At 41.9% G+C, this 16,775-nt stretch overlaps 1 protein-coding gene across 11 annotated transcripts in view; it reads left to right on the plus strand.

Moving 5' to 3' along the window:
- Positions 1–2,346: 2,346 nt before the first annotated feature.
- Positions 2,347–16,775, plus strand: part of LOC110525170 (uncharacterized) — a 65,896-nt gene continuing 51,467 nt past the window's right edge. For 3 of the 11 annotated variants that reach the window (XR_005052111.2, XM_036980137.2, XM_090234621.1), the window contains exons 1-2: positions 2,590–3,061; positions 3,297–3,355. Coding sequence is in view for 4 of the 11 variants with exons in the window: in XM_036980137.2 (XP_036836032.1) it covers positions 3,304–3,355 (52 nt within the window). In the remaining 7 variants the exon portion in view is untranslated. Of the gene's footprint in view, positions 3,062–3,296; positions 3,356–10,516; positions 10,841–16,775 lie in introns of those variants that run through there. The other 8 variants (XR_016495998.1, XM_036980134.2, XR_016495999.1 and 5 more) reach the window with 5 other exon arrangements.

The following is a 16,775-nucleotide window of genomic DNA, read 5'->3' on the forward strand; positions in this document are numbered from 1 at the left end:
ATGTTGTGGAATGATTCAATAGTATAAATAAATTAATAAAATAAAAAAATAATTAGAAAATATGTCAATAATTATTTGAATATGTCGGTAACCCGTTGTATAAAAGTGATAATGCCCTAAAGGCCGGTGTTTGGAGGATATATTGGCACGATTTGCTAGCCCGAGGCCGTCTCGAACCTAACAACACACATGCCAATATATCCTCCAAACACCGGCTCATTATCACTCAAACAAACCATACAAACTATACATTCCATCATCATCTCTGCATGTTAAAACACATAGACAAAACAAAGACCACAGTATGTTTGGCTGAGAGGATCCGAGGAGAACTCTTTCCCCTCCTTATGACCTCACAATGGGAACATTCTCTCTGGGAATATTCTCTTGGCCTTCCAGGACAAACGAGTTCTCTTCTCTCTGAGAAACACTGACTACCACTGCATGAAGTCAACATTCCTAACCTCCCATCAGTCCCCTGGCTCTGCTGTGGCTGTGGCTGTTCAGACGTAGAAATAGAGCAGGAAAAGTCCCTCGGACCATGACAATCTAACAGTACATTCATGGATACACCCAATATGGCTGACATGGTATTTGTGATGCATATTATTGCCTAACTTCTCTTGCCAATGCTGTGGCTGTGGCTGTTCAACCCATGAAAGCCCATCAGACCATGACAATCTGACAGTACATTCAATATGGCTGTCATGGTCTTTGTGATGCATAGAATTGCTATGGTAATTATATTTTTATAGTTCAGTTTACAGAGATGCATCTTATGGGACTAGTATTACCATAGAACGTCGGTTTTGTAATAATTACCCCAGCATGTCCGTTTTTTCAGTGCACGATTCGGACAGGATTAGTTTTACCAAACTACCCCTGTGTGTGTCTGAGGCAACCACTTCCTCATCTGACGGTACATCTGTTTGAGGAAACAGACACGTGGAATTGATGAAACTGGTTCTGAAGAGACATCAATCTTTCCGTCTGTTGTTGAATTTCCTTGTCGCATTGACTCTTGGATCTTGTTTTCTGTCCTTATCTCACACACACACACACACACACACATATACACACACACACACACACACACTCTTACCAAAATATTCACACGTGTTTGTTTCTCAGTGCTGTACAGATATAGGAAAACGTGTTGTTTTGAACACCTTTCTCATTCAGATAAAACATGCTGCTTGATTAATGTGTGAGCACTTCCTGCTTTGTGACAGTGTTGTGATATGAACATCCTCTGGTGAGGGAGAGAGGCCAATGAGGAGTTAAGCCCTCTCTCCTCTCTTCTCTTCTACTCTCTTCTCATCTAGTCCTCTAGAGTCATATTTTCAGACTCTGTCTCACGTCACGATTCTGGCTTGTTGCGTAGATAAGCTGCCATATGTGAGAAAGACAGTCGTAGATAAGCGGCCAGATGTGAGTGATAGAAAAAAAGGAAGGAGGAAGAATGAGAAGAGTGGAGAGGGGGGGTGAGGGGAGGACGTATACTTGAGAATAGTTTTTTTTAGAATGAGCGCTGTTCATTAGCAGTAAACATGAGAAAGAGAGAAACTCAAACCGGGGGAGGGGAAAGGAACAATGGATCAGCAATCTACAGAGCTAGCTGTCAGCCTCCACAGCCACACACATGCAAATTATATTTAGCCTAATCCTTAACCTAACCTTAAATCTAAAATGGCATCTTTCCTTTTGGGGACCGGCGAAATGTCCTCACATTTTCTTTGTTTTACTATCCTTGTGAGGACTTTTGGTACCCAAAAGGATAGTAAAGTTAGACCACACACACACACAAACACACATTGCTGAGAGATTAGTGTTTTTCTAGGTCAGTTCAGTTTCGGTTTGATTATTAAAAAATAATCACGTAAATGCATTATAAAATAACATATGGAAGTGTTTTAAAATGGTCGTACCATGTATCATTTAGATATTTGGACTTTTAGGCCTCTTTTAGGTATATAAAAACATATATATATATATATATATATATATATATAAAATATATAATGAGGCTTTACTTCTATAGCCCATAGAAACACATTGAATAAGACATTCTGAAAATGGCAAGAAATACAGTCAAAATAAAAATAATAAGGAATAAAGTTTTGAAGTGTCTGTCCTATATCTAGGAGATATAAGAAAGTTACGGAAATATATATATATATATATATATATATATATATATATATATATATATTATATATATTTAGATACTTTTTTTTTTTACACATATTTAACCCCTTGTTTTTTTTTGCACAAAATCTCCCTTACTTCTATTTTTTTGTATGGGTTACCTTCAGACGAGTGTTCATGAGAGTCTTCCCTTTCCACATATTAGTTTGTAGCTCAAACGGTTCAGACGCTACAGACAAATTGGCACATCAGCTTTACCAACTTCAGATGAGTCCTGTGACACTTGTTGGGCTCGTAGAGCAGAAAGGATAATACTGTAGTTTGTAGTAATAGCCAAACCGTTCAGACGCTACAGATGTTTTCATGAAAATACTTATGGTCTGACATACACCACTATAGCTCGGCCACCTTCCACCGCAGATGCGGAAGGCTGACATAGGCAGATGCGGTGGATTGGCTGATATCTCTAGTTTAAACTGACAGATTTTGATGGGGATTTTTGTATTATGTTTCTTAGATTGGCGCACTGGTGCAAATTTTAATAACTGAACCCCCACCGAAACACACACACACACACACACACACACACACACACACACACACACACACACACACAGTCTGGATTTCATTATAAGTAAATACATTTGGCAGTGGGTCCGTGTGTGTGTGAGCGGGAGAGAGCAAGAGGGAGTGCTGAAAAGCTTTCAGAACTTCGGCGCACACACACCACTGTGCAAAATCAGTTGTAGAAAAAAGGGAAAGAGACAGACAGACGGAGGTTGTTGTTTGGAAAAACTGCATATTTTTTATTTCATTCTGCTCCTCCCCTCTTCTCTCTCGGCATCTCTCTCTCCCACGCTACCGAGAAGAGAGCAGAGGCTTCAGCTCCCTGGAACTCTCCACTACTCCTAAGGTATTGACTGTGTATGTGTGTGTGCAGTGTCTATTTGTTTGTGTGTGTGTGTGCTTGCCAGCTGCTGTGCTGCCTTTCAGCTCTTTCTGTGTGTTTTGTCTCTGCCTGCAGCTGAGGTGGGCGTATGTAGGAGTTCACTGACCATCTCGCCTACTCTCTATGTTCCCCCATCATTCTTTCTCTCTCTCTCTTTTATTCTCTATCTATCTCGTTCTCTCTCTCTCTGGAATTGCAGGGAGGTCATGGATGGACTGCGATTACCTCCACTCATTGAGGATGCACTGGAATCTACAGGTCTGTGCCCTCGTTGCCAGCGCGCGCGCGCAAATTGTTTGTTGACTATCTGTTTACGAGTGTATGTAATCGGAGGGGGCCCAAAGTACATGAGGATTGCTGGGGGGTGGTCCTATGAGGATGGCTAGCTCATCCGTGTGTGGAAGTTGGAGAATTTAGCATTTTCCAAACAACTGAAACTGTTTTTTACTGCAACTGAGAGCCATAATCATTATGCTTAATTATAAGTTTAAAAAAAAGGTTTATTTTTCTGAATATCTAACCATACCTCTTGAGCTGACTGGTGGTTATTGTTTAAAAGAAACACAATGTGTCCGACGGCTCGATTTGGTCTTATGTAGCAAAATTTGAAATTGTGTTTTGTGCAAGTAGAGACTCAGAGCTAGAAAATGGTATATTATACACTACAGATGAGGAACAATGGGAAAGTAATTCTGATTTGAAAGTTGTTCATCTTGTAACCCCATTTTTTGAGAAAGTGGCCCTTAAATGTTTTGGTACACCTACTGGAGAGCTCTTCTTTGTCTACACCCATTCACCATTGTTCATATCCTCTTAAGCCTTAGCCCCACCCATCTCTTTAAGGATTCACATGTGGGCCATGTGCTGAACAGAGTGTGTACAGTAGTATACTAAACAACCAAAGATTTCAAGACTAAAGACTGGGTTATACTACGTCTATCAACATGTCTGTAGACAGTTCTCCCAGTGACACCATGAACATTCTATTGTCGTCCGACAACATAAGTATAAACACAAAAAACGACAAGCTGCAGCCTGGTGGTCCAAAATAGCATAACTGGTGTATTTTAACACCAGTAAACCCATCAGTTTAAAAATGAATTTAATATACAGTATGTCAATCTAGCAAACCAGGCAACTAAAAGCAACTTTCTAAATGTTTTGGTTTGTTTCTAGCTTGTTATCTTGTTAGTTAACTTTAAGTTAGCTGCGAGCCAGTTCAAATAATGACCATATCATATAGCTGACAACGTCTTAAATTTAGCTAATTTGAATGAATTATTACAGAAAAATAAACTCACAAAATATCATTGTTTACAAGTTAATAGCGAGTTAATTACATAAAATAGTTTACGGTTGTAAGTGTGAAGAAATAAAATAATGGTATTCTAATGAAACCTTTTGAACTTGGACACTGTCTCGTTGGCCTAACGATAAATCCTAATTTGACTTTGGTGCAGGTCATGCATAGCAATGCATGCTATATGAAATACAATCAAAGTTTATTTGTTACATGGACAGGATACAGAAGGTGTAAATGGTACTTTGAAATGGTTACTGGTATAGGGGAGTCTTTTGATTAGACATGTAGCTAGCTAGCTAAACAATGAACCATAATCCCAACTCATAATGTTACTACTGTCATGCCCTGACCTTAGAGAGCCGTTTTATTTCTCTATTTGGGGAGGTCAGGGTGTGATGTGGGGTGGGCATTCTACGTTTTGTATTTCTTTGTGTTTGGCCGAGTGTGGTTCCCAATCAGAGGCAGCTGTCTATCGTTGTCTCTGATTGGGAATCATACTTAGGTAGCCTTTTTACCCACCTATGTTGTGGGATCTTGTTTTTGTACAGCTTTTACAGCCTACGGAGTGGTACGTTCGTTTTGGTTTAACTTTGTTATTTTGTTGCTGGTTCTCATTTAATAAATATGATGACCACAAATCATGCTGCGCCTTGGTCTCCTTCAAACAACGCACGTTACAACTACCCTGTATGAATCTGACGGTAGCTAACCAACTAGGTTCAATGTTAGCTAGATAGCTAGGCTATAACTAGCAATTCAAATGCCTCTGAGATACGAATAATATTACTACACAGATCATACACGTAATGTTAGCTAGCAAGTAATGAAAACAACTTTTTGACAAAATTAACATGTATAATATCTGAAAATGGAGCTAGCTAGACTCTCTTACCCATATGCATGGATGAACGCTTCTCCCTCTCTGTCATGGATGCCATGGTTACCCTTAGTTTGAAGATGCAATCCGGAGACAGGTGTTTTATACAACAGCCTTCTGTGTTCTCCTTTTGACTCCCTCCGTTTTCTCCATCTCCTTAGCTATCATACTCTGCTTCCACCGGGCATTTCACTGATTTCAAAACTCAGTCCTCCAGAAAGTGGAGAGCAACACTTTTGCAGTTCTTCATGATATCTTTCAAAAGAAAGAATTGCCTACACATACTGAGCCGCTCATGTTACAGAAAGAAGCATGCTACATGACAGACCAATCCGATCTCATCTCTCGGCATGTCCAGCCCATCTATTATCTCAGCCAATGATGGCTTGCAGGAAGGTACCTGTCTGTTTCCATGGTTAAACCAACTAGGCTTGTTATCTAACAAATGTATTCCTATTTAAAGATGGCATACACGTTTGTTATTAAGGCACATAAAAGTTCACATGGTCCAGAAGGCATTTCTCCCAAAAAGCATATTTTGTTAAAAAAAAAAAAAATGTTTACGTTCAAATGTTTATGTTTAAAATGGCAGCAAAGAGAATGGCTGATGTTTTACATGCCCATAATCACTTGTGCTATTTTCTTAGTTTTTTTTTTGATTGATTGTAGCTTATTTCTTTACTTATTTTGTACATAATGTTGCTGCTACCGTCTCTTATGACCGAAAATAACTTTTGAAAATCAAAACTGGGATTACTCACCACGGACTGGAAGAAGCTTTTTCCTTTAACGAGTCCAACGAGAAAGATATACTGCTCTCCTGGGAACAGGCCCAGATCCACTTAATTTGCGTGAAGAAAAGATGAAGGAAAAGTTGACGGAGATCAGGCTGCCTTTTGAGAATCCGTAGGCGAGCGAGAACTCCCATTGCCATCAATTCTACTTGCTAACATGCAATCATTGGAAAATAAAATGGATGACTTCCGATTATGATTACCCTACCAACCATTAAGAACTGGTATATCCTATGTTTCACAGTCGTGGCTGAACGACGACACGGACAATATAGAGCTGGAGGGATTTTCAATGCACTGGTAGAACAGAGAAGCCACGTCTCGTAAGAAGAGGAGTGAAGGTGTGTGTCTTTTTGTCAATAACAGCTGGTGTGCGATGTATAATATTAAAGAAGACTCGAGGTATTTCTCGCCTGAGTACCTTATGATAAGCTGTAGACCACACTATCTACCAAGAGAGATCTCATCTATATTATTCGTAGCCATCGATTTACCACCACAGACCAATGCTGGCACTAACAGCGCACTCAACCAACTCCATAGGGCCATAAGCAAACAAGAAAATGCTCACCCAGAAGCGGCTCTCCTAGTGGCCGGGACTTTAATGCAGGCAAACTTAAATCAGTTTTGCCAAATTTCTACCAGCATGTCACATGTGCAACCAGAGGAAAAAAAACTCTAGACCACCTTTACGCCACACACAGAGATGCATACAAAGCTCTCCCTCGCCCTCCATTTGGCAATTCTGACCATAATTCTATCCTCCTGATTCCTGCTTACAAGCAAAAACTAAAGCAGGAAGTACCAGTGACTTGCTCAATGCGGAAGTGGTCAGATGGCACGGATGCTACGCTACAGGACTGTTTTGCTAGCACAGACTGGAAAATATTCCGGGATTCATCTAATGGCATTGAGGAGTATACCACCTCAGTCATCGGCATCATCATTAAGTGCATCGACGACGTTGTCCCCACAGTGACCGTACGTACATATCCCAACCAGAAGCCATGGATTACAGGCAACATGCGCATCGAGCTAAAGGCTAGAGCTGCCGCTTTCAAGGACTGGGACACGAATCTTGACACCTATAAGGAATCGCCCTATGCCCTCACACAAACCATCAAACAAGCAAAGCGTCAATACAGGATTAAGATTGAATCGTTCTACACCGGATCTGACGCTCGTCAGATGTTGCAGGGCTTGAAAACTATTCCGGATTACAAAGGGAAACCCAGACGCAAGCTGCCCAGTGACGCCAGCCTACTAGATGAGGTAATTGCCTTTTATGCTCGCTTCGAATGCAAGCAACACTGAAGCAGTGAGCACCAGCTGATAATGCTCTCGGAGCCGATGTGAGCAAGACCTTAAAACAAGTCAACATTCACAAAGCTGCGAGGCCAGATGGGTTACCAGGACATGTACTCAAAGCATGCACGGACCAACTGGAAAGTGTCGTCACTGACATTTTCTGTAATACCTACATTCAAGCAGACCACCATAGTCCCTGTACCCAAGGAAGCGAAGGTAACCTGCCTAAATGAATACGGTCTCATAGCACTCACGTCAGTAGCCATGGAGTGCTTTGAAAGGCTGGTCATGGCTCACATCAACAGCATCCTCCTGGATACCCTAGACCCACTCCAATTCGCATACCGCCCCAACAGATCCACAGATGACGCAATCTCAATTGCACTGCACACTGCCCTTTCCCACCTGGACAAAAGGAACACCTATGTGAGAATTCTGTTAATTGACTACAGCTCAGCATTCAACACCATAGTGCCCACGAAGCTCATCACTAAGCTAAGGACCTTGGGACTAAACACATCCCTCTGCAACTGGATCCTGGACTTCCTGACGGGCCGCCCACAGGTGGTAAGGTGGTAAGGGTAGGCAACAACATGTCTGCCATGCTGATCCTCAACACTGGGGCCCATCAGGGGTGTGTACTTAGTCCCCTCCTGTACTCCCTGTTCACCCATGACTGCGTGGCTAAACACGAGTCAAACACCCTCATTAAGTTTGCTGACGACACAACCTGATCACTGACAACGATGACACAGCCTATAGGGAGGAGGTCAGAGAACTGGCAGTGTGGTGCCAGGACAACATGTCCCTCTATGTGAGCAAGACAAAGGAGATGATCGTGGACTACAGGAAAACAGGCCCGCCTTTTAACATCAACGGGGCTGTAGTGGAGTGGGTTGAGAGTTTCAAGTTCCTTGGCGTCCACATCACCAATGATCTATCATGGTCCAAACACATCAAGACAGTCGTGACGAGGGCACGACAAAACCTTTTCCCTTCAGGAGACTGAAAAGATTTGGCATGGGTCCCCAGATCCTCAAAAAGTTCTACAGCCGCACCATCGAGAGCATCCTGACCGGTTGCCATGAAGAGGCGACTCCTGGATGCTGGCCTTCTAGGCAGAGTTCCTCTGTCCAGTGTCTGTTCTTTTGCCCATCTTAATCTTTTATTTTTATTGGCCAGTTTGAGATATGGCTTTTTCTTTGCAACTCTAGAAGGCCAGCATCCTGAAGTCGCCAACTGTTGACGTTGAGACTGGTGTTTTGTGGGTACTATTTAATGAAGCTGTCAGTTTAGGACTTGTGAGGCGTCTGTTTCTCAAACTAGACACTCTAATGTACTTATCCTCTTGCTCAGTTGTGCACAGGGGCCTCCCACTCCTCTTTCTATTCTGGTTAGAGCCAGTTTGCGCTATTCTGTGAAGGGAGTAGTACACAAGTAGTATGAGATCTTCAATTTCTTGGCAATTTCTCACATGGAATAGCCTTCATTTCAGAACAAGAATAAACTGACAAGAACAAGAATAAACTGACAAGTTTCAGAATAAAGTTATTTGTTTCTGGCCATTTTGAGTCTGTAATCAAACCCACAAATTCTGATGCTCCACATACTCAACTAGTCTAAAGAAGGCCAGTTTTATTGCTTCTTTTTATTTATTTTACCTTTATTTAACTAGGCAAGTCAGTTAAGAACAAATTCTTATAACAGTGGGTTAACTGCCTTGTCCAGGAGCAGAACGACAGATTTTTTACCTTGTCAGCTCAGGGATTCGATCTTGCAACCGTTCGGTTACTAGTTCAGCGCTCTAACCACTAGGCTACCTGCTGCCCCTTTAATTAGGACAACAGTTTTCAGCTGTGCTAATGTAATTGCAAAAGGCTTTTCTTATGATCAATTAGCATTTTTAAATGATAAACTTGGATTAGCTAACACAACGTGCCATTGGAACACAGGAGTAATGGTTGCTGATAATGGGCCTCTGTACGCCTATGTAGATATTCCATTTTAAAAAATCTGCCGTTTCCAGCTACAGTAGTCATTTACAACATTAACAATGTCTACACTTTTTATTTCTGATCAATTTGATGTTATTTTAATGGACCAAAAATATACTTTTCTTTCAAAAACAAGGACATTTCTAAGTGACCCCAAACTTTTGAACAGAAGTATATAATAGGCGGTGTCAGAGGAAAGCCCATAACATTCTGAGAGACTCCTGTCACCCAAGTCATAGACTGTTTTCTCTGCTACCGCATGGCAAGCGGTCCTAGAGCACCAAGTCTAGGACCAAAAGGCTCCTTAACAGCTTCTACCCCCAAGCCATAAGACTGCTGAACAATTAATCAAATGGCCACCAGACTATTTCATTGACCCCCCCACCCCTCCATTTGTTTTGCTGCTACTCGCTGTTTATTATCTATGCATAGTCACTTCACCCCTACCTACATGTACCATTTACCTCTAGCCTTTACCCCCGCATACTGACTCGGTACCGGTACCCCCTGTATATAGCCTCGTTATTGTTATGTTATTGTGTTACTTTTTATATATTTTTTATTTGGTAAATATTTTCTTAACTCTTCTTGAACTGCACTGTTGGATAAGGGCTTGTAAAGTAAGCATTTCACGGTAAGGTCTACACTCGTTGTATTCGGCAAATGTGACAAGTAAAGTTTGATTTGATTTTTGATTTGAAATGCCTCCTCTGTGATGTAGTGACGTGGCGACATACGCCTAGTTTCCTGAAACGAGTCACAAATATGCTTCTCTGCATCTATGCTAAAATCTGGGTAAAATATTGAAAGGGATGTGACTCTTACTCAGCACATTTAGTTATTGCTTGCTTTTCTCAAGTCTAGCATGCCAGCTAAAATAGTTAGACAAGCTAGCTACTCTAACTTGATTGATAGCCTGAAATGGCTTCTTGGTAGCTAGTTATGAGGTTGTGAGATTGAACTAGCTAAAGCCAACTAAGGCCTCTGTGTTTATTTGTACATATTTGCATGTGTTTTTGCATATCTTTGTGTATGTGTGTATTTCTGTGATGGTTCTATAACATCTTTCAACAGCACTAGGTCAAAGAGCAGATACACTCAACTGATATGACAATATCTTTGTACGTATAGGTCTGTGTGGTCAGTGAGGAAGATCAGAGAAAGACAGAGAATGTTCCTGAACAGGAGAGAGGGATGAGCTGTTAAACTGAGGAGGTGGAGAGGGGACACGTGGTCAGGTGGTTGGAGAAGAGAGGAGAGGAAAGGGAGGTGGGGAGAGAGACTGATGTGCTAGCTAGTTTGTTCTCTTCATATCAGATAAGAGGAGAGCTGCATTCCATCTCTCAGTTGTCAGGCTTCAGCACTTCAGATAGGAGAGACTGGAGAAAGGAGACAGAGCAGATGTTACTGTGTGCTATCTATGGGATTACAGGAGATTTAATGGTGCAACCACAACCACAGCATCAGGTATGAATGGACTGTTTTAATGATGGGGTGAAGTGGAAATGACATGGCCAGGGGTGTATAGAGGCAATCGAAGTGAATGGTCAATTATTAAGGATGCCTGTGATTTCATGTTATGTGATGTTACAGAGTCAGGTTTGATGGATGGAGAATTGTACAGTGGGAATAGCATTTTACAAAATGCTGTATTGTCAGTCTTTAGAAGTGAATAGTCAATAGAAATGATTGTATGTGATTTGATATGATCTGATGTTTCTTTAAATAATAATGTTGATGCAACATTTACCAGTTCCTTCTTGATCAGCTTTTGCTTGAATGATCTGTAACCAGTTCTATTTTTTGAATACATTTTTATGAAGGTGCCATGTCTGACTGCTGACATTCTGTTTAAACTCAGTTCAGTTCAACCTAAAGCTTCATGCATACTACTTTTAAGGTCCACAAAGCACTAATTGTAATTTACTCTGGATAAGAGCGTCTGCTAAATGGCAGAATATAAATGTGTTAGATAATGTACAATGGCCTTCTGTCACTGTCACATAAAAATAAATATAACAATACAATGATATTGTTACAGTACCCATTATGAGAGGAATGCAAAGAATGCTTTTGGTGTTATCAATGTAGGAAAGAGCTGCAAGGATTCAAAGCGTGTAGGGCATTGGATGGGCAGTCTCAGTGGAGGTCTGTGTGTCTACATTACAGAGAGGACACACACACACACACACTCGTTACACAATGGATCAGAGGTGACACAGGTCAAGTTCATTTTGACCACTGCTGTGGTTGGAGCTTTCTGCTCAAATCTTGTTGTTGTTGTCTGCTGGATACTGAATGGCTCCTTTTGACCAACGCTGAGTTTGCCAGATTGGAGATTCCTGTTCTTCCATGTCTTGTTGTTATCTCTTGACTGAACTGGGAGCCTTCAGAGTAGAATGTGGGTTGTACTTGTATCCTCCTCCTCACACCACCCTTGGGTTTTGCCCTCTACTTTGGATGCAGACTCAGAATCCAGAACAGGGTTTGCTGGAGATGCACTGTTGTTAAGGCCCTTTGCTCCACTAGCTACATGGAATAAGTGTAAATGCATCTTCACCTTTTATTAGTAGTGCTAAGGGGAACTCAGTAGTCTTTTGTTGCCCCAAACAGAGGACTCAAAATGTATGTGTCAGCCAGAGGAGGAAGATGGATCCTGACTCAGGTCAGGTCTGGTGTTGCTCTTCCTGTTATCTCAGCTCTCCCAGGGACTTCTCTCCTGTCATCAGCTTTAGGCCTGACACATCTCAGGCATGCATTTAACTAGCTCAGTCAAACCAGACTGATCACTGCACCATGGTTTCACTTGAGGCCTGCTTTTAGAACCTTGCTGTTAAAAGCTCCCTTATAGTGTCCTTTTAGGTTACTGTTGAAGTGCCTCTTACCCTTGATTGACAACTGATGCTGAAAAAGAACTGAGAACTGAAGTGGAGGCTGATAACACTATCATGTTAATGTATGGATATACTTTAGGACTGGGAATTCACCCTGAGTTGTGTTGCTTAATCTTTTTGTTTATCTTTTTTTTGGCTGTGGGCTTACTCTACATACAGCACAGACATGCTGCATGCATACACACACACAACGCATATACAGCAGTCGTGAGTGAATCGTGTACCCCACCATCCTCACCCACCACCTCTTACTCCCACACGAAGTTGCCCACCCAGACAGTTTTCCCATGATACAAGTCAGTATTCGACGTCCATAAATGTCTGGCGAGTCGGGAGATGACATGGAAACCGGCCACTAGGGGCAACGGTGAGCTCTGTTAACTTCTGCTTCCAAGGGTTGCAAGTTTGAATCCAGTGATAGGAAGTTGTTTTTGATATTTTTGTTTTAAGCCTATCCCAAACCTTAACCATTCGGGGTTAATGCCTAACCTTAAGGATTTGGCTTTAATGCCTAAACTTAACCTTAAACACTTTGATATTTGACATTTCAAACAACTTTGAAATTGGACGTTTGAGAAACATAGATGGTCTTATTCTGACATGAGACTATGAGAGCTGGTAGTGCCCACCATCGCTCTCTCGCTCTTTCTGTCTCTCTCCCACTCCTCCCTCTCTCTGCCCCCTCTCTCTTTCAGCAGCAGTCCTACGCTCTCTTTGTCTCCCATACACAGTGGTACCTGACTCCAGTGTTCATACTTCCCACACAATGCTCCTAACAACTCTTCTCCTCCTCCTCTCTTCTGCTCCTTCACTTTCTTCCAACTGGTGGCGTAATACCTACACGAGTCACGATGCTAGTCTTTTCCAGTGCTCCTTTCCTCCTCCTCTCCTCTCCTCCCCATCCAGTGCTAGTGCTGTATGCCCCCTCAGCTGAGAACTTCCCCAGGCAGCCCTCTCCCTCTCACATGCCTGTACCCCTGGTTTTTGATTTCCCTCTCTCCTTCTCTGCTTTCAGGGTAGTGTGCTACAGGTCCTTGAAATATTGAGTATGTGATGTGTTTTTTCTCTTTTGGTTACATAATGGAAACATCTCTGCTTTAAAGTTCCACTAGTTGGACAGGGAGGGATGTTAGTGCACTCATGGGATTTTTTTTCTAGTTTGTTCTGAATCCTTAGCTACTCTTCTCCTTTCTGCAAGACTTTGTTGTTGTCAACTTGCCCTCAGCATTTCGCATTGCTTGTGTGTGTGTGTGTGTGTGTGTGTGTGTGTGTGTGTGTGTGTGTGTGTGTGTGTGTGTGTGTGGGCTTCTATGCATGCATGCCTGCCTGTCTGTCTGTCTGTCTGTATACTGTACATGTGTGTGACTGTCACAATGTTTATGTGTATCTACTATGTGTTTTATAATACATGTGTTTCTGTGAGTCTGTACAATATATATGTGTTTTCGATGTATGTCCAGTATGTGTGCCATGGATACATCTTTGTGGCTGCTTGCGTAGGTGGCTTTGCATTATTCACATACCGCCCACTCCTGCCCTTGCTCTGAAGCCTTATCTCTCTCTCTCTCTCTCTCTCTCTCTCTCGGTCTCATTTAGCAGTACTCCCTCTTCCTCACAATTTAAATGAGATTTCTAAAGAATACTGAATGCATTCAGGTGGGAGCTGCAGATCTCTGATCAAAGCATGTATTCCCACATCATTTGTCTCTCTGCTTTGTTCTCTCTGCCATTTTACATCCCTGTAGAACAGATCAATAGAAATAACACGCCCACACACAAACAAACACACACACACATACACACACACACACACACACACACACACACACGTTTGTTTTACTATCCTTGTGGGGACCCAACAAAATTCTATTTTCCCTTAACCTAACGCTAACCTTAACCCCTAATCCTAACTCTAACCTTAACCCTAATTGTAACCATAACACCTATGCCTAGAAAGCCTTTTCCTTGGGGACCGGCGAAATGTCCCCACTTGTCCAAATTATCCTTGTTTTACACTCCTTGTGAGGACTTCTGGTCCCCACAGGATATTAAAACCAAACACACACACACACACACACACACACACACACACACACACACACACACACACACACACACACACACACACACACACACACACACAGATACACACTTACTACCCCCAACCCATACTTTTATGCCTGCCCATCTAATGAGGCCCATTGTGTAATATGTCTATTCCTCTGACCCACTTACAATGTTTCCCTTTGAAAGAGCAAATACGGATAACCATTTAAATAACACAGTGGCTCATTAAATCAGCCAAATTCTCTCTTTCAGTGCCTCTGTAATGTTACTGCACTCTTCAGTTCTGTAGTTCCTTCCACTTTGCTTTTGTTTTCCTCTTTTTCCCCCCTTGTTTTCCACCATACATTACCCCATGTATGGTGTTAGTTAACTCACTCTATATCTCTCTTCCTCTCTCTCTCTCTCTCTCTCTCTCTCTCTCTCTCTCTCTCTCTCTCTCTCTCTCTCTCTCTCTCTCTCTCTCTCTCTCTCTCTCTCTCTCTCTCTCTCTCTCTCTCTCTCTCTCTCTCTCTCTCTCTCTCTCTCTCTCTCTCTCTCTCTCTCTCTCTCTTTCTCTCCCACAGTCTCTCTCTCATTCTCTTGCTCTCTCTCTCTCTCACTCTCTCTCCATCGCTCTCTCATTCTATTAATTTCATATGAAAGCATCTCTGTTTTATGTTTGAAGTGATCCTCCTCTCCTGTGATGTTGATCTAACTAACCATATGGGTCTGACGAGACGCGTTGCCGTTGACGCTGATGCTCTTTGGTCACCAGGGGCAACAAATCGAGCACACCTGGGGACCTCTCAAGGTAGATGAGATGAGGATGGAACCTTTTTATACAGGAAATTAAAACATAGTAAACAAAAACAGTGGGCTCATTAGCATATTCATATTCCATACACCCCTAAGCCTGGCAGGGGAGGGGGGTCACCATTGTGATGATGCGAGAGTATCACTTCATGCTCATCTAATGAGGCACATTCTGTACTATTTCTATTCCTCTGATACACTTTCCCTTCTTCCCATTGAATGAGCAAACACAGATTATCCATTTAAATAACACAGTGGCTCATTAAATCAGCCAAATTCTCTCTTTCAGTGCCTCTGTAATGTTACTGCACTCTTCAGTTCTGTAGTTCCTTCCACTTTGCTTTTGTTTTCCTATTTTTCTCTACTGCTTTTCTCCCCTCTGGGGTTTGAGTGACTTGGGTCATAAACACAAAGTGGCAATGGGATAACATTATCCCATGACACACTATGGTGTTAGTTAACTCATTTTATTTCGCTCTTCCTCTCTCTCTCTCCCTCTCTCATTCCCTCTTTATCCATTTCTCTCTGTTTCTCTCCCTCATGCTCTCTTTTTACCTCTCTCTCTCTCTCTCTCTCGTTCTCTCTTGCTCTCTCTCTCTCTACTCTCACGCTCTCCCTATCTCTCTTACTCTTTCCCCCCCTCTCTCTCTCTCTCTCTCTCTCTCATTCTCTTCATTTCATATGAAAGCATCTCTGTTTTATGTTTGAAGTGATCCTCCTCTCCTGTGATGTTGATCTAACTAACCATATGGGTCTGACGAGACGCGTTGCCGTTGACGCTGACACTCTTTGGTCACCAGGGGCAACAAATCGAGCACACCTGGGCTCCTCTCAAGGTAGATGAGATGAGGATGGAACCTTTTTATACAGGAAATAAAAACATAGTAAACAAAAACAGTGGGTTCATTAGCATATTCATATTCCATACACCCCTAAGCCTGTGGGCCCATTCTGTACTATTTCTATTCCTCTGATCCACGTTCCCTTCTTCCCATTGAAAGAGCAAACACGGAATATCCATTTAAATAACACAGTGCGTCATTAAATCAGCCAAACTTTCTCCTCAAACTCTCTCTTCAGTGCCTCTGTAATGTAGCCAACTACAAGAATTGCATCAACTGGTTACAAGTAAATTAGTTAGGTTTTCTCAATTGAAAAAAAGTACATTTGTTGAAACCAAATGCCAACTGTTGTATTTGATTATTAACAAACGTATATTTCTAGCTGAAACCTATTTCTTTCAACACTTAACTTACTTTCCCTCTTTGGTTAAACCTAATAAATAACATAAAATATATTAAGTTGGTTCCAAACATGAAAAAATTACTCCAAACACTTTCTTTTTATAAGACTTTCACATTAACTGATTACAATATTGACTCTCACGGGTGGCCAAAAATAACATATGGAAAGCCAATAAGCCACACCAACTCTTCTAATAGGCTGAATGAACCAAAGCATACTTTTGGATGAGAATGATAAAGGCCTCTAGTGGCCAAAAGGCCAATTTAGCATGGGCAGAGCCATTGAGGGCTTCCACCATGCTTACGCCATTTTAAAGTAGTCAAATTAGTCAACTGGTTGGTGATTCCTATGGGTTGTAGCCATAGAGAATGATAGAGGCCTCTAGTGGCCAAAAGGCTGTATTC

This window comes from Oncorhynchus mykiss, chromosome 1, assembly GCF_057628025.1.
Source record: "Oncorhynchus mykiss isolate SJ-2025 chromosome 1, ASM5762802v1, whole genome shotgun sequence".
NCBI lineage: Eukaryota > Metazoa > Chordata > Actinopteri > Salmoniformes > Salmonidae > Oncorhynchus > Oncorhynchus mykiss.